This window comes from Citrus clementina, unplaced genomic scaffold (assembly GCF_000493195.1).
Source record: "Citrus clementina cultivar Clemenules unplaced genomic scaffold, Citrus_clementina_v1.0 scaffold_3, whole genome shotgun sequence".
NCBI lineage: Eukaryota > Viridiplantae > Streptophyta > Magnoliopsida > Sapindales > Rutaceae > Citrus > Citrus x clementina.
In genome coordinates this window covers 3,096,464-3,121,860 of record NW_006262339.1, presented here as the reverse complement: position 1 = coordinate 3,121,860, position 25,397 = coordinate 3,096,464, and the positions used below count along the sequence as shown (strand labels likewise).

The following is a 25,397-nucleotide window of genomic DNA, read 5'->3' as shown; positions in this document are numbered from 1 at the left end:
TTCCAAGTAACTACAGTGTGATCAGTTAAAAGAAAATTTACCGTGTCATATGACCCTTGCCATCCTGAGTTAAGGTATACTGAAGTTGCTTGGCTTGTATGATGGGATGGGCCTGGATAGTTTATTTGCCAGGCTTAACAGACTGATACTAAAGTGTTATCTCTTTTATTTTGACTGGTTCTTTTGTTTTCTTATAAAGTTAGAGTAATCAATACTAATGGGCATTATAAATCATGTCTATCGTCTCTATATTGGTGCAGGGTGATTATCGTGACATTTTTTATCTCAGGAAAAATCTATTAAGATCGACTTTGAGCTGTCTTAACTGGAAGGTTTGTTAGTTGTAAACTCATATGGTTAGTTTTCACAGTATTTGTTTTTATGTTGAAGTTTTGGTCTGATTTATTTTTGGTGCTCAGAGTTTAGTTCAATTGATTCCTATGCTTTTGGTCTCAAAAATCTTAGCCTTACATTTTCATAATGTTACAATCAAGTCCTACCTATATCACTCATCAATTAAAATGATGGATTAAAGCAAGTGTCATATCTCATACTGACATACTGGAATTGATGGAGAAGCAGTATGGAAAATAAGAAAGGGGAGCAGAAAGGAGAGGAAAACAGGGGAAATAAAGGGGAAAAACTTTATTCAATCTCAGACTCTCATCTTGTCTGTCTCAAAATTAAGACGTAAGGCTCTATTTATGGTGGCCATAGATCCAAATAAAAACCCAATCCAACTAAAGTTAGGAAAAATGGAAACCCTCATAAAAAACTGTAATTCAACTAAAGTTAGGAAATGTGAAAATAATATTAGAATAAAATCATAGTCCATCTTACATCAGGAACATTTGGGGTATTTACTCAATTCCAAGTAACTGTGATTAAAGTGGGAACATCAGGCAGAGGAATGGAGCTGGCAACCTGTTGAATTCCGTTGATTACACTGGTACATGGTAATATGCTCTTTCTGGGGCCTATTGTGGGATACAAACACAATGATATTTGGTCTCTCTTTATTTTGTAGGAAGGTTATGGTGTCAGGGCTAAGATGGAGGCATAAATATTCTATTCAATTGGTCTTATTTGTTTCATATTCTTTTTGGCCTTTTCTTATTGTCTCCTTTCTCATTCAATGAGGAAGGGGAGAAGACCGCACTTGAATTCACATCATCAATGCACACTTGCATGGAGTGTCAAATTGGAAACAAGTTTGTGTCGTTTGGAATTTCATGTGCTGTTCATACACTTTAAATTTGAGCCTCAGGAAGGTTTCTGAAATTTCATATATTAAATATTCAATTTATAAACATTTGCTGCCTTCTGATGGGAAATTTGTTGAAGGTTGTGATGTTGTTTGTTAATTGCTAATCGTTTCTTATGCAGGACTGTTCGAAAATGGATGACCGCATGGTATTATTGTTACCAGCAGCTGTTTATGCTCTTTGTGCTGGTTGTTCGCCTTTTATTAGTTGCTTTAAATGGCCTCTTTTGTCGGACTCTTTTCTAAATGTTCCAGAGGCAGGAGTTGATTGGGTTAAGGTTTGTGCTGATTTATATTTTTTCCTTGCTAATTTCCGTGTGTGTTCTCAGACATTCATGTTTCGATTGAGAAGCTGAAATTTGGGGTTTGTTGTATTGTAGGTATATGAAAATGAGCATGAAAGGCAGCTTCAACTTTTTGAATGCTGTGTGGAAGTTCTGGCAAAAATTGATTTGGGATCTAGTAGTTCTAAGGTGATAGATTATTTTCTTTTTGTGTGTGTATATGTGTCTATATATATATCTATGTATGTATGTATATGTGTGTGTGTGTGTGTATTTGTGTTTCCTTTTTTTTGGGGGGGGGGGGGGGTGGTATGTGAGAGGAGAAGGGGGACTTTTAACATATTTATAAGTTTGTAATTGTGTCTCTATTCAGGATTCATCTCAGTGCCATCAAAGTGTTCGTCTTCCCCGGCAGCTGAGAGATCAACTTTTGCATGAAATGGAGAGCTATATTCTTGGAGTTTTTTCGAATTGGAATACTGAGAATAGGTCTCAATTGGAGGTCATCTTTATGTGTGCAATAATATCTAATTTTATGTATGGCTCATTTTTAACAAGGTTAGTATCCTATCTGTATCCACAACTGGCAATGCCTTTACCTGGAAATATCTGTTTAATCGTTTATTATCTGCGACTGGATATGTCAAATCCTGTCTGAAGTAGCTTTAGCTTAGGATGATGGTATAATTTATTGAGAAGGATTTGTGCTTTGAGGTAGACTGATTAGATCCATATGCTCCATGTTATGAATAAGCTTGTAGGATGTTCATCTGGTTTCCACTGTTGTAACATTCATATAGTCTTTGACAATTTGGTCATGCACTGAATGATGCTTCTGTTCTATCTTCTCACTCTTAAGACTTTTGAAGTGTTCTTATGATTGTGACGTATTACTAATATTTCCTTGATTTTCTTTCTTAATTTTTATATTTTAAATAAACTTACGCTGTAAGCTTTACTTGCTTCAGGAAAAGAGAGGAGGCTTCATCATTTCTCTCAAAAGTGAGCCGGTACTTGTTAGAATTGCTAGATCATGCAATTAATTTAATGCAAGAAAGCCACAACAGTTTTGAATCTCTTAGGAGTTTGGGCTCTAACAATGATTTTAATGAAATAAGCTCCCTTGTGACTTCATTTAGAAACTTCATTTACTCTCCTATTTTTGTTAAATGTGGAGATCAAGATTTTTTGGATCCTGCACTTTACGATGCTGTAATACAGTCCATGGAGAGGGTTTTGAGGGTCCTGACCAGCCTCTATGAAGATTATTCTGATTGTCTGAGGAATCCTCAGTCGCAAATGATCCTCTCGGAACAATCTGTGTCTGGTACACAACTACAAATTTCTTGCCCGCCAAGTATTGGCAGTAGTAGGATTGTGGACATGGAGCTGGATGTGAATGAAGATGCCCAAAATGTGGATATTTTAACTGTCAATGGAAAAATTGCCTCAGGGATATCATGTTCAGCAGTGAAGTGGAAGTTGGACATGATATCACTAATTTCAAGTTTTTTCTCTATTTTACATGTTACTTGGGATATTCTGTTTGAACTCATGGGCAAAGAATGCAGCCAAGAGGTATATATATTTGCTACTTCATTAGTGCATATGTTATATATCCCGAAGTCCATAGGTGAATGTTATACTGTTCTGGCTCTTCTGCCTCAGGTTTGTGAGCAGATTTTGTACAGTCTTTGTCAACACCCCCATCTGTCCTCTTCTGCAAAAATTAGAGACTTGGTATGATAGTGTCTGGAGCTGCCTAAGATTATTAGGTTATTTACTGATTGTGCCTTTTTTATAGATTGTTGCGGATCATTCTTATTTCAATACTTGCTGTGTTTTCCCCTCCTTTCTTTCCACAGGTTAACTCAATGGATAACATGCTTGAGATACATAAGCTCGATTGTTTCAATATACTAACTGCTATTGATTATATACTGCGTACTCTGCTGTCATTGGAAACTGCACAAAAGGATAAGCTTGCTGGCTCATCTTTGAAGGAAAGGGAATCTGAAGAGGTAGCCAAAAAAATATGTGTTTGCCTTTATGTTTTTGGGAAATTTACTTTGCTTGGAGAAAAGGAAGTAATGACAATCAATTGTGTTCCATTATGTTTTTATAATTTAGCTTGCAGTCAGTCTGGAATTCTGATTTGAGTTTTTGGAATGTTAAGTTAAATCTATTAGTTGGTGAAGCTTGGTCAACCTTAGCAGAATTTAGCCATTTCAGAAGGTTCATTTGGTCTGGTATTGTTCAATCTTAGTGTTTCAGTAAGATGTCAGTTTGATCCTGATTGATGCATTTAGCTAGATGAGACATGGTTCAAATTAATTCTTTACAATTGTTAAATTTTGATGTGGGTTACAGTACTTGCTCCCATAATACCCCGTTCTTCATTTCTCACCACTCAACTACTAATGAGAAAGACCGTGGTTGGGTTCTGCTCAGGGGATTGAACTTCTTTCTGTCTTTATTTGAAGTAAGCTATAGCTTCAATACCTTCCTGTTCACCCAGTTAACTGATCCAAGAAGCATTCAATTATATCCCGTGTGATTCTATTTAACAAGTCTCTACTCTTTGATGATAAGATAACCATATTTCATGCTTCTTCTACCATGATGATATGCACTTGCATACATCTACTTCTTGGGGTTACCTGCTGCATTTTTAAATTCAAATAATTGTTGAGACCTATGTAAAATGCCTATGATTAATACTTGCTTGCATGTCTCTTTTAATCATGAATTCGGATTGTATGTATGCCTCATCTCTACATTCATATCCTTCATTGTACTGTGGATCTGACAATTTTGGTTATTTTACCATCTCTGTATTTGTTTGTTCCCATGCAATTTCTGTGCAATTCTCTATTCGCTGCCTTTGCTGTAAATGTTTTCTTTCCATTTAAGTGTTTGATTTTGGTAAATTGTCTTAAGATAACTGGATGTCAAATGTAGGTTCTGCTCTTAAGACCCATTTGGATTGTTTAACTGTTTGGAGTTTGTCCATTATGCTTTATCTGAAACCATTGCTTGATTTTGCTTTTCAGTGCCTGAGACATCTTGGGGCTCTTGTGAACAAAATTGCCGAATTCGGTCTTCTTGACTGGTCTGGTCGTGTTAAGCTGATTGATTGTATATGTTATTTTGTTTTAGTCACTCCTCAAGTTGGTCAGGTGATTACCATTTCATGAACATAATGATTCCTCTTGATAGACATGAACACTCACAAAACTTTGGTACAGACATGGCAAAATGACGTGCCAAATTTTCAATCTCAATAATTTTTTTTTTTTGTGTCATCGTTAAAAACAATTGAATCAGTTGTCTGGTTCCTATATGTATGTCTTAAAAGTTGTTGCCTCTCACATATGCAACTTGTATGGTATTCATTGTGAGACATGCAGACATATTGATACATAGGCATGCTAGCATGGCTGTCTAAAATATTTTAAAGGATGGGATGGGGTCACTAGTATTACAGTGTGTAAATGTGTGACACATTTTTAATGCACCATTCTAGCATTCTATTGAAACATATATGTAGAAAAATGATCAGTCCGTTGAAGTTGCACAATTCTAGCATACTGGATATGTGTCCCCAGAAGATTTTGGAGAAGTTGCACCTTGACACACATATGACTGTTCTATTGAAGTGTCTGTCCTTCATTTTTATTTTTCTTACCTTTGCAATTTCTGTTGTTGGTCTTTTTTATCATTCTTTGGTTTGGTTTGTAGTTCAAGTCCAAAATATTGGGAAGAACACATTTCTTTTCTCTTTTTGCCTTCTATATGATAAACTATTTATTGTTTTTTGCCTCCCCCTCCCTCAATATTCTTTGGCATGGTGGTGTTGTTACTCTCTCCAGACATTGATTGAGAGATTGCTGTCGATGCTCCAAGATCCTGATTATCGAGTTAGGTTGTTTCTAGCTAGACGTATTGGTGTTCTATTCCAGACGTGGGACGGCCATGGGGAGCTCTTCCAAGATATTTGGTGGGGTTCTAAGATACTTTGTTCATGTGTTTACTTATTTTTATCTCTTCTAAATAACACTGCTACTAGTCCTGTGAATGTTCTAGCATGGAATGATATACCATGTGTATTCATTTTTCTTTTAATTGTCTTATTTCATTACCAAGAAGTGTTTTCAATGTTAAAGTTATATTGGAATTCTTTGGTGATTTTTCCAGTTCCAATTTTGGTGTTGTTCTGGTTGTTTGCTCAAACGAAAAACTCGTTACTGCAAAGGAGGCCTTAGCTTCTGGTCCACAGTCTCGTCCCAAAATGGAAACAATTATTATTACTCTTATGCATCTAGCTTTGCAGAGTGAGAGCGTAGAGTTGGAGGTATTTATCTTGTTTGCTTGGCCTTGTTCTGAAACAGTTGAAACTAGTGGGGCCACCTCTATTGGACTGTTAGGTTCATATGCACTTTGAGGGGCAATGTTTTTGAACTCATTTGGTTATTCTTTCTGGCAATTGCAGGCTGTTTTCATGATGTGCACTGTGTCTGCTCTTTATCCTTGTCAGAGGTAAAAATTTATTGTCTTGTTTTGCATTCCTTTAGTAACTGTGGTTGTGTTTCCTTTTCCATTTTTTATTAGTATTGCTTCTTTTTTCTAGGGAATTGGTGAATGTAGCTCTTGATAATCTATCCCAGCAGCTTCAGTATACCACTAGGTGGAAGGTCGGCATCTACTCTCTATTTGAAGTTTATGAACATTCACTCTGCTGTTATCATTTTGCTTAACTATTTCATCTCCCCGCTTTTTCAGTACTTGGAGGAACTACTGGGTCCAATTCTCTTTTGCTGGGTTGCTTGTGGTGTTAGCTTAATTGCACTTGTCGAGGTAATGTGCTCACGGTGTCACAATGAACACTTAGCATGTCTGATGATTTGATTAGCCCATACAAGTGTAACAATATCATTTGGGAAACTTCTCTATTATATGGAATCAGCTGCATCTCATCTAGCTATGGTTGCAAGAGACATGGAGTTTCTAGTCCTACATGCATGGTTAACATAAATAAGTGGGGAGTTTGTTCAACTTTGTTCTGATCTTGGGCTAAAATTAGCTGGGGAGTTGAACTTTGATTATCATTGTGTTGTATTTGGCGGCCTTGTGAAATATTTATTGTGACAACTCATGTATCTTCTTTTTTTTCCTCAATATTATTTGAATTGATGCTGATATAATGATGATCTGGGTTGAGATCCCATATGACATTTTTGTCTCTCATATTTGTCCTTAATATTGCTTGTAATCCTTATGAGTTTGATGCTGACTGTCTAGCATTTCTTAATTATGCATGATGCTAACGGTCAAAGGTTCCACAAAAAATGGTGGGCACGCAATCCAACCTGGAGCTGGAGTTGCAATTATGAATTATATGCTATGTTATCCTATTCACTAGAGGCAATACATGCAGGAATTCTGTAATATTTCCTAGAGCTGCAGCCATGACACCTATTTTTTCTTCCCTTGATTTAACTCGGAACTAGGAGGGGTTGAGTTAATCAGTATTAATTATTGATTATTTTGCATTATGGTATTTCCTAAAATTATGTTGTTATATAATTGCTTAGGTTGCTTAGGTTATCAGATGCTTCATTATGAAATTTTCCCTACCAACTGTTTTTAATGTGAAGCTTTTGTCTTAACTTGATCCATTGTTTTCCAATTTAAGTTAAATTTTTAATTTTTATTTTTAGGCGGCTATACAGCCAATCATTCTGCTGCATGTGGTAATTATTTTTTTCGCAGATACGACGACTTTTTGTATCAGATGCAGAACCTTGTAATTTTGTGCAATACTGTTGCCATTGGCTTCTTCCCGCTCTAGTCTTGCATGGGGATACCTCCAACTTGAATTGGATGGCTAAGGTGGGTGCATATTCTTGACGTCTATCTTTTCTAAAGCAGGCTGATTAAACCTTTAAAAAAAAAAATTAGGATGAAACTTGATCAATTTAAAAATGACATAGCTAAATGGCTCAGCTCATACTTTCCCCTGTCCACTAGATGTTTAGATTCTCTAGATGATTTCCATGCTAATCAAATCAGATGCTTCTTTTTAACATCATATGAATGTTGCAAGCTACTGGTACATCTATTTTGTGACAGATTGCACGCGAGCCTCTGGCAGATTTGGTAAAAAATCACTTTGTGCCAATCTTTTCAATAAGTATGGCATGGCATTGCAGTGAGAGATCTGACAGTGAATTGGGAGCACTAGTTCTTCAGAGCTCTATTTTGCATTTGGCTGAAATCTCCGAGATTGAAAGAGACAAACTCATTAAGAAACATTTGGTGTGCACCTTGTATTTAAATAATGATTTTTGCTTTATTCTGCTCATGGATCTCTTCATATTGAGCTCTATTTATGCAAGATATTATTTGTTTCTATTTCTATTGTAATGGGCAGGTAGATGTGGGTCTTTTTTTTTTTTTTGGTCAGAACCAACTTTACTTTCGCTAAAAGGTTTTCGTGATTGTAGTTGATTGCCATGTACTGTATTTGCAGGTGTCAATTGTCAGCCATATCATATCTCTTGCCTCTTGTACGCCAGACCCTGCAGTTCCTTACTTTTCGCGGGACACAATTGTGCATGCAGTCCGAACTGTTGTTGATGGATTTTTGGAAATGTGCATTTTTGTCTCTCTGCTTTTTTGCTAGTTACGTGAATTCCTGGTCTTTTATGTAAAATGTTTTCTTATTGGACTCGTGTAGGCAAGATTGCCCAAGAAGTGCTGGTGTTGTTGACAAAATCAACGTTTTTCGTCCAGATAGGGTTTTCATGGTGATGATGCAACATTTTTTGGGATTTTTCTCAATCTTACATTTAATTTTGTTGTTTTTTACACTTTGGCATTGGATTTCTTGTGATTATGCAGTTCATTGTGGAATTGCATTACAAAATCGCTGCTGCAGTCCACCACCGGCATACATGTCATCGGTTGGCAGGAGTTGAGGTACTTATAAATGTTCTTGGGCATAGAGCTGCTGTTTCAAGCGCTTCCAAGTGAGTTACAATCACACTTCAAAATTTTGTTAATTAAGATGATATTGTTAATACTAATTGTTTGTTATCAGAGGAAAAGTTTACATTAACATTTCTTAGAGATTTTTTTTTTTTTTGGTGTGAACAATTTGTTTTTAAATTTTTTACTCTAGTATATTTATTTGGTTTTTCTTTTTTAACATTTCAATGGATTGATTTACTCTAATTTCAGCAAGCTAGCTATTGACATCGTTGGGCAATTCAGTTGCTGTCCATCATTGCTTAAAAGTGACATTGTCATATTAGTTTTTAGATGTCTGATGTGATTTTCATTACAATAATTTATCTGAGTTGGTGCAGCTATCTTTTCAATTTGGTTGGACAATTCATCGGTGTTTATGCTTTGCAAGACCAATGCTGTCGTATTGTATCTGCATTGCTGAAAGCTTTTAGAGATAACCCATCCAAAGAAATTGTCAATGTGCTAGGTGAACAGCTTCAGGTACTTATCTGATCTCATAAATCTTTATTATCATTGGCTATGCTTATTATTTATTTGTTCATTGACTCTATTTTTTATGTAGTTTTTGGTGTCAAAGTTAGTGGCATGCTGTATGCCCTCTGAAGCTAATGAACCTTCAGTTTCAAGATCATCTCAAGTTTTATCTTTGCTCCTCCAGCTAACTGTGGATTCTGATCCATCTCTACATGATTATATCAGAGTATTTTTTCCTGACTTCTTAGCTTTAGATTCTCTCATAATTGAAGCTTCGATTGATTTGAATGCTTGGGAATTATATGAATGCTATGTATCTTCTCCTTTATGATTCTTTGCGTGACTAGATAGATTTTATTCTTCTTATTAAAGAAAAAGATAGACTTTATTTTTAGCCGTTCTTTGTAATTTCTTGGCAATTATCTTATAACCTTTATATTTTGTTACTCACTTGTAGGAATTGGAACCATTCCCTGAAATAGATATCTTTGATGGAATACGGAGTTTCCATGAGGAACTATGCCAAGCCTATTCTGCAAGAGACCACTTATTGAAGGTAGATTGCTTTCAAACTTTATTATACTTAAATAATTTAGTTGCTTAATGCTTTGAACATTTTCTCACCATAGTTCTAACTTGTTTTCTTGTATTCTGTTCATGATCAGTTCGTACAGAGAGCTTGCAACCTTCCGTCGAGATTGCTTCCCTGGAGGTGGTTTGTCACTCCAAGTCAAGCTGTTGTTTTTGCTTATTTGCTCTTCAAATTAGAGTTTACAGATATTTCTCTAGATATTTAATGACAGAAATATTTTAGTATTTATATTGAAAGAACATTTTTAAATTGGCAAGTGCGAGTTTAGATATTTTGATTTTAAGGCAACTCATTACCATATTAATGTTGGCATTTTGAAATTTGTATTTAATCTTTCTACCAAACTACTGCTGAGATGCTCTGAATCATTTTTATTTTCTGCAGTCTCCGGGCGCTGCATAAGAAGTTATTGATGAGGGAGACTTTTCAGAGAGGAGTGAATATGGAAGAGGTTGTGGATTGGCATTCTGACCATGACATTGTACATGCAGTATGGACACTAGTCCACATGTGTTGCTCAGATGATGCATCTAGTATCAGAGCATGGGTTTCTGATTTCATATCTAGGGTATCATAACAACTTTTGTTTTTTAAATTTTTTAATGGTCAAGATATGATGTGTAACATGTGAGAGCCACTGCATTTTCTTTCCTTTTCTAATATGACACAGGTTGGTATCGGGGACCCACATTGTGTTGTTTTCCATCTTCCTAGAGACTCAATTTATATGCATGCATGTCGACCTATAAATCATGGCAGTGGCAGTGCTACTGAATTCAATTTTCACTTGGATGCTGGCATATCTGAAGAACTCCTGATTGCAGTGTTAAAAATTTTGAAGAAATATCTGATGGATGACTCTGTTCAAATTGTTGATATGACATCGCAAACTCTTCGGGTGAGTCATAAGCTTGAAAAAAATTAGATTTTGTTAATCCGATCTGATCAAGGTCAAATCTCATCTATTTTTTGTTTAAGACTTAGCGATGTTTGATATCCTTTTAGGTCCCCAAAAAAAAACAAAAATTTCCGCTAGGTTTCTGACTTGGTAAAACACGAAGTCATCGTTCTCTTTGGTCTGCAAACCAAAACTATTGCGAAGGGCTATAGTATTGTCCCTAGGATTTATTAGTCGAACTGGGTGATAATATATCGTTGAGCATTTTTCTCGGAAAGATACAGTACCCCTTGTATCTTAACAGCAAACACGAACATTCTTTTAGGAAGAAATCGAGCTGTTCTTCGGTTTGCTTATCTCATCAAGCTTGATAGTGTTTGAACCTGGTTGGTGATTTGTTTATGCTCATGGTTCCCTGTAAAATGGCAAACTAAAAATACAGACATATATCCCTTAATTTGGAGATGATTCCCTTCCAATAGGAAATAAATTCTGCAGTCTTAACTCATTTGAAATAGTTGAATGATCGAAATGCCCCCCCCCCCCCCCCCCACCAAACACACACAGAGACAGAGTTTGAGTTTTGCATTCTGGGAAATATTTGCTCCCCATTTTCCCTATATTGTCTACTTTCGCGACAACAAATAGGAATAATTTTTTTTCTTCCCTGACTTCACCCTCCCATGATACTTTTGAACCTCTTTAAGAGTAGCAGTATTTTTTTGATTCTCCCCCTCTTCCAGGGAATTCTTTCAACTGAAAAGGGTCAAAGAGCTGTAATGTCATTCGATTCTTATGAGAGGTCTCTTCTTGAGGTAAGAGTTCTATTCCCCTTTTATATTTGTTTGGTATAATTTCTAATCGACTCTGACATGTGGTATTGTATCTGTGAGATATCATCTAGTACCATTCAATGCAATTTTATTCTGTGTTTTCCTAAAAGTATCCAATCCTGTATCAAACAAGCTTCAAATAGTTATTTTTACATTGAGAGTTTGATGCTGGGGATTGGATGTAACGGAGATTTTTCATCATTCTGTGCTGATAGCAATTCTGAATTGTTGGTTATATCAGTTGTGTCTGACTGCTGGCACCTTCTGTTTAACCACTAGTCACATACTTGGTGTGCCTGATTGTAGAGGCACAAGTAGTTTGTATCCTGGAACTTCTTATCTGGATCTTCCTGTCCTGTAGGTTCACTCTAAGGGCGTGAATGTTGAGCTGGTTGAGACGTTTCTGTTGGATCTGGAACGAAAGTTTAAAGGTAGGCCACTCAGTTTCAGAAGCTTATGTCCGTTGGTTTTAAATGACCTTTTAAGCTAATGATGCTTATTCTTTTTATGTTTAAGATTTATAATACATTCCAAGATCATGGTTATAAGTAGCTATGAGACGTCTTAACATTTCACTATATCAGTGCCTCCCTTTGTAATGTATTCTTGACTGAAATGACAAACCTTTCATTTTGCCTCTCTCATATTTTTGAATGAAATGAGAAATCTTACCAGTATATATGGTTTGAGTGTCCTTTTCACTTTATAATTGGAGTGTTTTGGGTATCATTATCAGCTAATGGGATTTCGCCTGAGAAGTCTACTGTATGGGAGACTGATGGTAAAACTTTTGAGACATGGATTTGTCCACTCACATACTCACTAATTGGCTGCTGCAATGATGTGGTATTAAGGTATTGGTTTCTATACTTAAAATGAATTGATTCATAAGTTTATTGGTGTTTAATTATGTTTCTCTTAATTTGCTTGATACTCTACTTTCAGATTATGTCAAGATATAGTGTTGCTGAAATCAGAAGTTGCTGAGCTTTTGTTGCCAAGTGTTGTTGTCAATCTAGCTGGCAGCAAGAATGTAGATGTTGATCTTCAGAAATTAATATCTTCACAGGTTATATTCTTAAGCTGCTTGCATCAAAGTATGCACTAAAGTATTCCCGAATCAGAGAATGGGATTTTACCAGTTTCTCTTTCTGCTTGCTGTTTAGGTTTTTTATTTGGTTGAGTGTCATTGCTTCTTAATCTATATTTGTGCGTCCCAAATCCGAAAAATGGGATTTTACCAGTTCCTCTTTCTGTTTGCTATTTTGGTTTTTATTTGGTTGAGTATCATTGCTTCTTAATGTATATTTGTGTGACAGACATTATTCTGCACTTGCATTGATAGATTTCCAAGTGACGTTTTGGCAGTAAGCCGAGTGGAATATTGTGTGATTGTTCTGCCTTCCATATATTGAGTTATACAGAGGGAAAATATTATACAGCGAATAAGGGCTGCCATGCAGTGGGTTTTCTGAATCGTTAGTACACAAACAGCATTTTAGTTGATGTAGTGAATTCTGAATGTTGGGTGAGGTGAATATGTCCTCATGTAATTAGGCTTCTTGTCAATGGAGTACAAGTTTAACTGCATCTATCAATGCCTGTATTGGAGCAGTTTTTGGCAAAAATTAATGCATGGAACTGGCCAGACTTGTATATATGTTAGGCTTTCTTGTAAATTGCTTGTTGACCCTTGTTAAATGGTAAGAAGAATCAAAAGATGTTGATCTTTCCACTAGTATTCTACGTGCACTGGGCTACTATGAACCTGTGCTTTCGATTTATTTGCTTTATTCAGGATGTTTGTTCATAAGAAATTTTTTTTTTCAATCTTATATTTGTTATAAGTTCCTTTAATCTAATTATGCAGCGCTATTGTAAAATACTGCTATAAATGCCCTGAAAAAGGATGCTTGTTTTTCTATTCTCAAGTTTCTGCATTCCTTTATCAAACCAATTGTGTGTTTATTGCGCCCCCTTGGCTTAAGTAATGCACTTGTTTCTTTCTTTTGCTTCCAGACATATTTTTTGTGTTTTCTTCTGCATTTTCACTTTATCTAGTGTGATGTAAATGAAGCACACTTATTGCATGTGGGGAAGCAATTCTGATATTTGTTAACCTTAGCTGTGATTGTCGTGATAAGTAGTCCTGTAAATGCTAATAGTCTTGCATGTTTTTATTTCCTTTCTGTAAGGTGAAGAGATACATGTTTAATGTTATTTTATAATCTGTCTGATGTGCAGGTGCAGAAATATATATTCACCGAGTCTAATAAATTGATTAAATCAATTCAAGTTTTCTTGAATGCCCTCAATGAGCTTCGATTATGCCATGTCATGGAAAGATCTTCTTCAGTCCCACCAAAACGAGAAAGTTCCAAGGCTAGCATACTGAACTACCTCTTAACTGATTTGATGTGATGCTCTGTGGGGTTTTTATGTTGCCTCTGCTTATACTGTTCTTGAATTGGTGGTTAAAATAGAAACCAATATATATAATATATAAATGGGGTTGGGATATTTTAATTAAATTTTTTATGACACATTTTGAGCAATTGGTGTCATGCAATTCAATGGTAGATATTCAAAGTGAATGTCTATTTATATTTGAATGGAAACCTATTAACTTTTATTGAATAAATAGGGGCAAAGGATTACAAAAGTGAACTAGAGGTCCACAAATTAAAACCTTCTCTACTGCGTAGAACTCCAAAAACCACTTTAGAAACTAATATGTAGTACTTTATCATGTGTGATGTATACCTTTAAACCCGAGACAAAAGGAATCAAAAGCCCAAACGACCTTAGAAACTAATATATAGTACATGTCTTCTGTGGTTGTTTTATATATCATTTATTTAAGTCAAAAATACATTTGTTATTACTGCAATGTATAATTCTTTTGTTCAATTTGGTATTAGTTAAGGTCCAACATTAATAGTTGAGTTCTAATACTTCTTCTCACGTGCACTTGCATATGATTCAAACAGAACTACCACCAACTAAACTATAAATACCAACATAATGTAATCCTAGCTAAAATGGAAGTTGCAATGATATCCATGTTAAGTTACTGTTTCACCCAAAAGCGTATCTTTTAATTAAGGTTTCACCTATTGAATTGAAGTTCTAACAGAAAATAGTCAACAAATTATGCAATCATTTTATCATGTGTTAACCGGCTTGTTAACCAGCTGATTCCAATCTATTCGGTGCTGATTTGTCTGAGCCAGGTTCTGGGAAGGGCAAACCAGCCTTTGGCACTGATATTTCTGCTGCAGAGGCTGTTTAAGCCATGAGCTTCTATGATTGTATTTGACAGCAATTGTTTCATATTTACAACAGTCTCTCTTTATATTTTAATTCAACGAATAGACTAACGAGACTAACGTATATGACAATGCTTTTCAATAATATCAATGTCTAATTATAACTGTAATTTGGTTAACAGTATGTTAAGCATTCTGGTTCGAGCTCAAAACCACGTTCCACCTCTGCAAAGGCTAGAGATGTAGTTGCTATATCAAATGCTACAATGACAACATCTTGGGACAAGGTATGATTTGTGGTATGTGCATATGTTTTCAACCCATCTGCACTCCTTAGAAGTGGGGAATGAAATCTACAGCTGGCTCTGCTTTACAAGAATAAACTCTAGGAAGAAGGGTTATAGAGGTGTACTTTTTGGTATATCTACAAAAAAGTTTCCCACTTTTCTAAAAGTTATTATTTTTCAATTGGACTTTATATCTGCATTATCTCAGTTTAAGTTTTGTGAACTGTTTTGTGCCTTTATTTTTACGACGAGCAACACTTTGCCAGGTTTATTGGCTTTCCGTTGATTATCTTCGAGTTGCTAAATCAGCAGTTGTGAGTATCTAAGTTTCTGCACTTAGCTCCTTCTCTTGTATTATTTGTATATTTGGTGCTATTTTCACATTACAGTATTGTCATCTCAGTTTTTCTGACATTGTTGTGTATGCACTTCATAGATCTGTGGCTTGTATTTTACTTCTGTAATGTATGTGGAGCATTGGTGTGAAGAACATTACAAGAGTCTCACCCTGGGGAGCCCAGATTTTTCTCATCTTGAGACGGTAACTTGAAGAATTGTTCTGATCCTTTCGAAAACATAACCTAAGGATGATGTTCTTAAAAGTTTTCTGGAACTTAAATATGATTTTCTCAAAAGCATTCTGGTACCTATATATGAATTTTTTAAAAGCTTTCTCCTAAATATGATTTTTTTCAAAAGCTTGTTGATACTTTATAGAGTAATAGACAGCTCACGTGGAACCTCTATGTTGTGTTCTATATAATTGTACTTTTGTAATGTACTCTTTTTGAGAAATATTGAAGAAACTGTACTGTATTTGATATCCACTACGATAGGGTTACATAACACATATATAGGTCGTAGGCTACATAATATAAAAGTATAGGAAAATTAACAAAAAACAGTAGAACCCAAAAACAAGGAAAGCACCTCTATTTAAAACTGAAAACTATCCCTAACTTTCTCTCTTAAAACTAGGACAGAAAATAATTTGACTTCCGCTTTTTGATTTACTTAAGACAATAATTCATTTTGTCCACTTCTTTAACAAGTTTTCTGTTTCTTCTTTCTTTTCTTTGCCTTCTGGTGCACTAGCTACCACGTCATATTGAAATTCTTGTCTCGGCAGTCACTCAAATCAATGAGCCCGACAGCTTATATGGGATCATCCAGTCACACAAGGTTAGCTATAATGTCATACTTCGAAATTCTACATTGATATATCGGGCTTGAGGTAGTGATTATCTTTCTTGATTACGAGACGCAATCTGTATTGTCTGCTAAAAGATGGGAAGAAAAAGTTGTTTTATATCAGATCAAGATGATCAAGGTTTCCAATTTAGATGTAAATTAGACCAGTTGCAGCGGTTTTCTTGATTTGATGACCTTGCCATCAAACGATTATTGAAACTATTTTATTACTATCTTTTTCATCTAATCTTCTATTTGTGAAGCTGGGTTGATGGTGGCCCAAATATGTGATCCATGCATACATTCTGACATAGAGCAGAAATAATATGATGAATGGTTCAAAAAGTTCATTTTCATAGGTCTGTAGATCTCATCAGAAGTAGACTCACAGTTCATGCTTTTCATTTTGTGGATGACATCAATAGTTGTCCTCTCAAATTGTTACATTAGAGCATGAAGGAAATTGGAGCAAGGCCCTTGAGTACTATGAATTACAAGTACGATCTGATGTCATGTTGCAAATGGATGGCAATTCTGGAGCCTTATCACCACACGGGCTACCAAGTGTGCATTTATCTCCTTCCACATCAGAAAATGAGATGATGCAGAGGAAGCCATACAAAGGGCTGATGAGATCTTTGCAGCAAGTTGGGTGTATGCATGTGCTGGATATGTATTGCAAAGGATTGACCTCTTGGAAGGGCCAGTTTCAGCATGATCCAGAATTCACCAAATTGCAGGTTTGGCAACCCCCAACTCCCCACCCGCATAATAATAATAATAATAATAATAATAGTAAAAAAAAAATATTCCGTTCGATGGATAAATAAAGGTATGTTTCTTCTTTTTGTTTGTGCTGATTTAATGTTTTATTTATCATTCTGTGCGATTTCTGTGGTCAATATTTTTGCAGTATGAGGCTGCTTGGCGGACAGGAAACTGGGATTTCTCTTTACCTTACTTGGGAGCCAATTTTCCTTCAGGTCAAAATATAAAAAGTGGCCATTTTCATGAAAATTTACACAGGTAACATCGTTTAAACCTTTGTTAATTGTTCTTATTTATAAAAAAAAAAAAGTTGTTGGTTTGGTTTTAAACTTTTACTCTTGATTTAGATTTTATTTGGTAAATCTATTAGTGATTTTGGGTTCTTTTTCTAAAATGAAACTTGTTTTTCCCTCTCTTCTCTTCGTATTCTCTAGTCTTTTAATTTGAGTTTTCAGTTTTGAGCTGTATTTGCTAAATCAGAGATTAATAATGGTGAAGTTGAGTTATTTCATAATGTCAACATCAATGTGGACACCGTTTTTTAATGAGAGATTACTTGAGATTATTGTCTGTTGGCTTGTTGATTTTGAAATTTTTTGTTTTTCTCTTGCTGGATTGTTAGTTGTTTGACGGCATTGCGGGAGGGAGGCTCTGAAGAATTTTATAGAAAATTAAAACATTCAAAGCAGGTATTATCTGTCCGAAATTTATTTTCAGTGACAGGTGGCTTCTTGTAATGCAGTCGTGTCACATTTCATTGTTTGTAGGAGCTTGTTTTATCTGTCGCGTGTGCGAGTGAAGAGAGCACCGAGTATATCTACTCGGCAATAATTAAACTTCAGGTACCTCCATATATCCATCGCACACTGCTTCTCATCATCTCCTAGGCAGAAGCCCCCTACAGTTTCATAGATTTGAAGCGTTCATTAAAATTTTTGTCTAGAGTTTCAGATAATTCTCATATCCCAAGCTTGTGTTTATCTTTATTTGGATGGTTAAGAGTTTGAGATTGAGGTGCTGCAGCTTTCTGCAGGAAAAAAAAGCTGCAGATATTATTTATTTATTTTTTTTAAATGGGAAACAAAGAAACTGGTATCAATTAGAACAATAATTATTGAGTGTTAATCGCTACCTGTGAGATAGAGTTTATGGAATTTGTAAGCATAATTGTTAAAATTTAATAAATTTGTGTTAAAATTGTACAAATTCTAATACATTCAATTTGTAAATTAATTAAATAAATTGTAAAGTAGTTTTTAAATATATATTAAACAATAAAGAAAATCAGCTGGGCTTTTGGCAGAGTAGCAGTCTCAAACGGGGTCTAAGCTTGATTTCATTCAATCTGGGCAGGTATTGAACTTCTAAAAGGTCCAATGAGTTAAATATAACAACTGTTATTCCAGTAATGGCAAATTTGGTGGTTGGCCTGTAAGTAGGCTAGCAGCTTGTTAGTACATGATTTTACAAGCTAGCAATTATATGATTAGAATCCTGTATGAAGCATATATGCTGTTTTAAGGCCAATACAGTGATCACATTGTATGAAAAAGGTCAATTTGATAGACATATATATAATTATTGGAAAACTTTGAAAGGCTATGTAAAATGGACAAATGTTTCAATTTTGTGCAACACAGTTGTTTCCTTGTACAGATTCTTTGTCATCTTGGCGTGGCTTGGGATATTCGCTGGAAGTCTTCAGGTGAAAGCATAAACATTTATCCAGAGAAGCAAAAGATAGTATCAGAACCTGTAATTCCTACTGTTGGCCAGGTATTTAGATAGCTACTTGCCTGTACATTGGGTATCATCTTAGACTATAAGCTTCATCTTGCCTATACGATGGTGTAATTCATGTCCGATTCTTTGTAATTTTGTGACATTGTATTATGATGATGATGATTATTATTGAATTATTACAGTCTACAGATATATTACAATCTGAGGTCTTCTAGGAATTTGAATACATACACTTACGAGTATACCCTAGAAATCTACCGAGACTAGCTTGGAAATTTAATTCTACTAATATTGGGGAGATGTATCTATCCCTATTCCACTCTTTTTGGACAGGGGATAAAGAGCCCACAAGGAGACTCAAATTGGTGGCCTCAACATCTTTGAGTACACCAGTCCACCATTGGGGTATTAGCCTAGTGTCTGTGTCACTGTATTAAAGTGCCTCTTCTTTTTTTTTTTTTTTTCTCCTCATCATTTTTGTAAATATGTGAATCTACTAAGTGTCATTGATGCCTCCTGCTTGTCATAGAAGTAACATCTTTCACTTGGAAAATTTTTTTAACTGTTCATAATATTGGGCTATCTTAATTTATTTGTCTTTCATGAGATTATGTACTTCAGATTGTTTATCAGAATGTTATGAGATTAGATTTTGGTTTACTGAAATGAGATTTTGGAATGGCTGTAATTTGTTTTGATACCCTGAATGTCGTTGAGATTGTTTCATGGTGGATTAAGATCTAGGTTTGGTCATGGTGTAATTGCCAAAACAAAATCACGAGTTCTTAATTCTCTTTTCATGAGGCCAGTTATTGGATGTTTTATTATATAAATATTTCGATTTGAATTTTCCACATATCATGATATTGATTGTGCACCCTTGCTTTGTGAGTTGAAAATTTTTCTCTTTGCTATAGTTCCTGAAAACGCCCAATTTTTTTATTTGATATCATCCTCTCCCCCCCCCCCGGCCACAAAAAAAAAGGTTTTCAAAATCTTTTATTTTCCCAATGCAGGTAGCAGGTTTTGATTTTCAATTTGTGTGCGTGTTGGAGTGGAAGGAAAATATATTTTGGTTGACTGACAGAAGGTTTTGAATGTCATTTTAGTTGTCATGGCTGAATACCGAATGGAGCTCAATTCTGAAAAGAACGCAGTTACATATGAATTTGTTAGAACCATTTATGGCATTCAGGCGAGTTCTACTTCAAATCTTGAGCTGTAAGGATTTCACCATGCAACATCTTTTGGAATCTGCATCCACTCTTCGTAAGGTATATTCTCAAGACTGGGAAACTACACTTAATTTCAATTGTCTTACATTTGTTTTGTTTTCAATCAGGGCTTCAGGCTTTCTCAAGCTGCTGCTGCTTTGCATGAGTTGAAGTTCTTATATACGGGACCTGGAGATCAATGTTCAACTGTGTATTGGCTTGGAAGAGTAAAGTTTCCATACTCTTTTGGTGCAATGTTTGGACTGTCAAATTTGGAAAAGCATTGTACATTTGAAAGCTGTCTGTTTCTACACATATGTGCTCACATACACATACACACCATGATCTTTCAAGTTTTTGGATTTACGGAGAATGTTATTTTATTTTTTTCCATTATACCACAGCATTGAATTGAGGAAACATAAATTTCACATCTTTTTTTTACTATTTTTTTGTGGTGGGGGGGGGGGGGGGTGCAGTTTCAGGAAAGTAGATGCTGTCAGTTTTTCCCCCCATCTAGTTCTTCTCTTTACATATTAAAGTATGTAAAACGATTTGTTATTTAGGAGAACTAGATAGAAACCACATTGCATTTCCCTACAACTCTATACTTTCTATTGGATGTACTCTGCATCAGTGCATTGTACAGCTGAATTGTTTCCCCTTGTTAGTAAATAAATCTAAAAGATGAAAGAAATCCTTATACCTTTGCTGTTAAGATTCTTTGAAGCCACTATAGTCCTCAAACCACATTCTTTTTGCTTATTTTCTTTCTGCTGCCAGTCTTTTAATAGCATTCTGTAGCTTCATTTTAATAAATTTTTTGGGTTTTCTGGATTATTGACCTTTATATATTTAAGCACATCTTTCTGATATCTAATAGATGCAGTATATTTCATATGATCATTGAACAATCTCCATTACCACATCTCTTGAATGTTTGTATAATGGCAGCTTGAAGAAGCAAAGCTATTGCGTGCCCAGGGTCAGCATGAGATGGCTATCAATCTTGCTAAATATATCTCAGAAAATTACGAGTCAAATGAAGAAGCTCCAGATGTACATCGCTTGGTTGGAAAGTGGCTTGCAGAAAGCAGATCTAGCAAGTTAAATTCAGATCTTTGCTTTAACCAATAGTAGTTATTTTTGCCTTTATGTTGCCTGAATTTTAATTCTCTTGTACTGTCGCATTAAATTGCAGCTCAAGGATTATTTTGGAGAACTATCTGAAACCTGCCGTTTCATTTTCTGAGGATCAGAGGACCACAGACAAGAAATCCATTGAAAGGCAATGTCAAACTCATTTTCATCTTGCGCACTATGCAGACGCATTATTTAAGAGTTATGAGGAAAGACTGGCATCTAACGAGTGGCAAGCAGCAATGCGTTTAAGGAAGCACAAGGTACCAAATCTGGGGAGAGAGTGTAGGGAGGGGGAAATGGGGAAGGAGAGATATTATTAATTAGCTATTTCATTTGAATGTTGATTCTGCAGACAATTGAGTTGGAAGCACTTATTAAGCGGCTAAAAAGTTCAACAAAGGTAATTGCTGAGTATTGCTCAACATAGTTGTGTTCTTAGGTAGCTTTCCTTATGGTATAAGAGCTCACTCGTGATAAATTTAGGGGGAAAAAACTGACTACTCCATAAAAATACAAGAATTGCAAAAGCAACTTGCAATGGACAGGGAAGAGGCACAGAAGTTGCTGGTATGCTTGTTTTCTTTACTCTCATTCTTTTGATGTATGCTATGAATAGACTTATGGGGAATTTTTGTATAATAAAAAAAATGGTTCTACTGTTGCTTAACATAATTGTGTTTCCTGGTTTAACTATAATGCATAAATTGGTGGTTGATAATAATTTCCTCCCTTTTTTTAATCATGAATACTTTATAGCTAATTCGATATTATCTCATTAGTAGGTTCAGCTAAAGCCTCTAATCTCTGTTATGTTATATATTCAAATTGCTTTATTGGCTTACCTCCTCAGGATGACAGAGACAATTTTCTTGGTCTGGCATTGGAGGGATATAAGCGGTGTTTGGTTATTGGTGACAAATATGATGTAAGAGTGGTATGTACTTTTAGCTCATGCCATCTATCAATCTAAAATAGAATATGTTATGCATAATTTGAGTAGAGCTGCTGGATCCCAAATCTTCTGCAATCTAGATATGACAATCTAAAATGGAAAATACGATCAATATGATCGAATTTGGTCCTTTGATTGATAGAAGTCTTTTAAGGTTTGAAATGTATTTAGACAATATTTTGGTACACTACCATATTTTTAAGTTGTGAAAACTATTGTTCCAATTTAGTGTCAAACAAGTTTTCCAAGTTTTAATTTTCTTATGTCCTGTTTAATCAAGTTTTGCGAAGGCATCTGAACTTGAGTACTTCAATGAAGGAGCATCTTCATTTTTTATTTACATGCCTTTTTATTTTCCATATGACTAAACATGATGATAAGTTGTTCAATCAAGTGAATATCTTGTGACATGCATGTATGGCTCAGATAGTTAAGTGAAAAGCATTGTTAAAATTTCAATGTCCGTTAAAAGGCTAGCGGAGATCATTTTAACAACTTACATCTGCTATGATTATTATCTGTATATCTTTATTACTATAATTCTAGAAGTTTTATTAGAAATTTTGTTCACTTTATAGTTGACTTTTTGTGCTTTCAGGTATTTCGTTTGGTATCCTTGTGGTTCAGTCTCTCTTCTAGACAAAATGTCATAAAGAACATGGTGGACACCATTGATGAGGTATGCTGTTGTCAACAGCTTTGTTATATTGACAGATGGGTGGGCAGAAAACTGATAAACTGGACTGAACCATCGAATAAAACTGGCTGCCTTGAATAGGGATTTTACTGATTCATTTTCAGCTCTCTACATTAATTCGATCAGTTAGGGTTTGGAACGGTTGAACGCTCAATCAAACCAAATGTTAGTCTGGTCTGGTTGGGTTTAATTTGGTCTAATTGAACTGTCAGGTTCAGATTGTTGAACCGTCCAGTCTGGTCTTTTTGTTATAAACTGTTTTCAGTCAACCAGTGATTCGGTTGGACTATCCGATTAGTTCAACCAGTTTCAGAATAAAAAAAATTGTTGCTTGTTTGGTCTTCTTCATGTCATTTCCATGGTGTTTTCAGGTTCAATCATATAAATTTATTCCACTAGTGTACCAAATTGCGTCAAGAATGGGAAGCACAAAGGATGCGCTGGGACTTCATAATTTTCAGGTACTTTAAAATCAGGTTGGTATTTTAAATTAAAGGATAATTTTTAACTCTGGATTATTGGACCCTGCATGCAGTTTGCTTTGGTTTCTCTTGTGAAGAAAATGGCCATTGACCATCCGTATCATACAATCTTCCAGGTACAAAAGTTTAGTGTTTTGAATGATCTTTTTCTGGAAGATGAAATTGTAGGATTTCACTTTTAGGTGGCTTTTTTTTGGGGTGGGGGGGGGGGGGGGCTGAAAACTGAATAAACTTTAATTATTATGAATTTTGAACAAATTGAATGTCTATATTTGAATGATATATTTGTTTTTTTGTTTGAATTGCTAAAAATAAATATTAAGTTGTTTGTTTAACTTAAAAAATCTGAAAACTAATATTTTACATTTGTGCCCTTATAAATTGTAATTGTTAAACAAATGATAAACACATCCAAGAACTTAAACAAGGTAATATATTATCATAATATAAATCATATTTAATTGCATACAATCCTTTTTAATTCTAAATTAGTACATTTTAATCAATTTTATTGTAGTTCATGATGTTTTTATATGAAAAATATACATAAAAAATTATGAAGATAAATGATGCTAATTTGAAGAAGATAAAAAGATAAAAATGATAATAGTCTACCATTATATTATCACAAGTTATAAAGAAAAGTAATAATGCTAATTATTAAATTTTATTTAGGTAAGGATGAAAATTAATTAATTAGATAGGAATGTTTTGGGAAATATCATTTAATGATATTATTCGGACCTTTTAGATTAAGCAAAAAGTTAAAAAACTGGGTTTAATAACTTAGTGACTGAAAACTTTCATTAAGTTGAAAAAACAAACGGACTTAATGGCTTAACTAATTGAAATTTAAGTCAATTAAGTCATTAAGTTAGAAAAAACAAACAGCTTCTTAGACACACTACTGAAAGAAATTGGAATTTTCTTATGTGCATTTTGAGCTTCCGAGTCAAATAGAAAACCTGTAGTCAGCTAAGTGGGTTTGGCTCAGTCCTTTAGTAACAGGTTTGCCCATGTTTATTTGAAATTCAACTAGTAACCAAATGTACTGGTTTCTGTTTAAATTTTCGTAGGTATTCATATGTGTTTTTCTGAACCTTCCTTTAATTTAATATTTCTTTCTGAAAAAAAGCTTCTAGCGCTGGCTAATGGTGATCGTATCAAGGATAAACAGCGCAGTAGAAACTCGTTTGTGGTGGATATGGATAAGAAGCTTGCAGCAGAAAATCTCTTAGAAGAGTTATCATCTTATCATGGAGCTATAATCAGACAGGTAATTTTTCTTTTTTATTTATTTTTTTATATTTGAGAAATTTGTATTTATGTAGTCTCATCTTCCATATGTTGTGTAGATGAAACAAATGGTGGATGTATACATCAAGCTTGCAGAGCTTGAAACAAGGAGAGAGGTTAGTCAAACAGTTTCCAAGTTTTGCTGTCCTATTTTTACCCCTAGAACATGCTGAATAGCAGTTTTGCCAAACTACTATTTAACTACAAGATTGTTTAGCAGGATACGAATAAAAGGATTCAACTGCCAAGAGAAATTCGCTGTCTTCGGCAGCTGGAACTTGTAAATTCAGTACTCTTTATTCATTGGTCTTGCATGCTTTTCTGCTTTCATCTTATGACAATGAAAATGAACCTCCAAGCTTTTGCATTTTGAAAATATTCAGGTGCCTGTTGTAACTGCCACTGTTCCAATTGACTGCACCTGCCAATATAATGAAGGCTCTTTCCCATACTTCAAAGGGTTAGCTGAATCAGTTATGTATGTCTTAACCATATCAAGCAGTTACATGATTGTCCTATTTCAAGTTCATCAGGAATACTTGGCACTGAAGCATTTTTTGTGATTGTGACATATGCAGGGTGATGAATGGTATAAATGCTCCAAAGGTGGTTGAGTGCTTTGGTTCTGATGGTCATAAATATAGGCAGCTAGCAAAATCCGGAAATGATGACTTAAGACAAGATGCTGTAGGAATTTCATTCCTCTGATTTGCTCTCTCTCTCTCTCTATCTATCTGTCAATCTGTCTATACATTTATGGGTATGTTTGGGATTGAGTTGCCGTGGCGTTTAGTCTACAGCTGCTGCAGGATAGAATTGCTAGCTGTAAAAGAACTGGGTGGTAGATAATAAAAATTAGCTATCAACATATGTTTACAATACACTAGCTTATGTGCATTAAGTTAATCACAGCAGTTCTAAACTCACCCTACCGTAGATATAAATATTAGGTGTATTATATTTCTATTTGACATTTTA

At 35.0% G+C, this 25,397-nt stretch overlaps 1 protein-coding gene across 10 annotated transcripts in view; it reads left to right on the top strand.

The window, feature by feature from the left end:
• LOC18047376 (serine/threonine-protein kinase ATM) overlaps positions 1-25,397 on the top strand; it is a 38,004-nt gene that overhangs the window by 8,650 nt on the left and 3,957 nt on the right. For 4 of the 10 annotated variants that reach the window (XM_024189791.1, XM_024189787.1, XM_024189794.1 and 1 more), the window contains 53 exons: positions 261-332; positions 1,387-1,542; positions 1,645-1,737; positions 1,922-2,106; positions 2,517-3,126; positions 3,217-3,288; positions 3,414-3,569; positions 4,602-4,727; positions 5,421-5,548; positions 5,746-5,902; positions 6,041-6,087; positions 6,179-6,242; positions 6,331-6,405; positions 7,321-7,440; positions 7,681-7,866; positions 8,081-8,202; positions 8,288-8,357; positions 8,452-8,579; positions 8,919-9,060; positions 9,143-9,280; positions 9,512-9,610; positions 9,720-9,766; positions 10,031-10,214; positions 10,317-10,544; positions 11,288-11,359; positions 11,739-11,808; positions 12,114-12,231; positions 12,323-12,446; positions 13,622-13,759; positions 14,829-14,933; positions 15,200-15,247; positions 15,370-15,474; positions 16,029-16,115; positions 16,550-16,864; positions 17,038-17,150; positions 17,515-17,581; positions 17,660-17,734; positions 18,549-18,668; positions 19,745-19,909; positions 19,978-20,076; positions 20,804-20,955; positions 21,051-21,252; positions 21,345-21,392; positions 21,476-21,559; positions 21,843-21,926; positions 22,543-22,623; positions 23,013-23,102; positions 23,177-23,239; positions 24,259-24,399; positions 24,479-24,535; positions 24,637-24,699; positions 24,803-24,897; positions 24,998-25,106. In XM_024189791.1, coding sequence (XP_024045559.1) covers positions 261-332; positions 1,387-1,542; positions 1,645-1,737; positions 1,922-2,106; positions 2,517-3,126; positions 3,217-3,288; positions 3,414-3,569; positions 4,602-4,727; positions 5,421-5,548; positions 5,746-5,902; positions 6,041-6,087; positions 6,179-6,242; positions 6,331-6,405; positions 7,321-7,440; positions 7,681-7,866; positions 8,081-8,202; positions 8,288-8,357; positions 8,452-8,579; positions 8,919-9,060; positions 9,143-9,280; positions 9,512-9,610; positions 9,720-9,766; positions 10,031-10,214; positions 10,317-10,544; positions 11,288-11,359; positions 11,739-11,808; positions 12,114-12,231; positions 12,323-12,446; positions 13,622-13,759; positions 14,829-14,933; positions 15,200-15,247; positions 15,370-15,474; positions 16,029-16,115; positions 16,550-16,864; positions 17,038-17,150; positions 17,515-17,581; positions 17,660-17,734; positions 18,549-18,668; positions 19,745-19,909; positions 19,978-20,076; positions 20,804-20,955; positions 21,051-21,252; positions 21,345-21,392; positions 21,476-21,559; positions 21,843-21,926; positions 22,543-22,623; positions 23,013-23,102; positions 23,177-23,239; positions 24,259-24,399; positions 24,479-24,535; positions 24,637-24,699; positions 24,803-24,897; positions 24,998-25,106 — 6,495 coding nt within the window. Of the gene's footprint in view, positions 1-260; positions 333-866; positions 957-1,386; positions 1,543-1,644; positions 1,738-1,921; positions 2,107-2,516; positions 3,127-3,216; positions 3,289-3,413; positions 3,570-4,601; positions 4,728-5,420; positions 5,549-5,745; positions 5,903-6,040; positions 6,088-6,178; positions 6,243-6,330; positions 6,406-7,320; positions 7,441-7,680; positions 7,867-8,080; positions 8,203-8,287; positions 8,358-8,451; positions 8,580-8,918; positions 9,061-9,142; positions 9,281-9,511; positions 9,611-9,719; positions 9,767-10,030; positions 10,215-10,316; positions 10,545-11,287; positions 11,360-11,738; positions 11,809-12,113; positions 12,232-12,322; positions 12,447-13,621; positions 13,760-14,828; positions 14,934-15,199; positions 15,248-15,369; positions 15,475-16,028; positions 16,116-16,549; positions 16,865-17,037; positions 17,151-17,514; positions 17,582-17,659; positions 17,735-18,548; positions 18,669-19,744; positions 19,910-19,977; positions 20,077-20,803; positions 20,956-21,050; positions 21,253-21,344; positions 21,393-21,475; positions 21,560-21,842; positions 21,927-22,542; positions 22,624-23,012; positions 23,103-23,176; positions 23,240-24,258; positions 24,400-24,478; positions 24,536-24,636; positions 24,700-24,802; positions 24,898-24,997; positions 25,107-25,397 lie in introns of those variants that run through there. The other 6 variants (XM_024189790.1, XM_024189796.1, XM_024189788.1 and 3 more) reach the window with 5 other exon arrangements.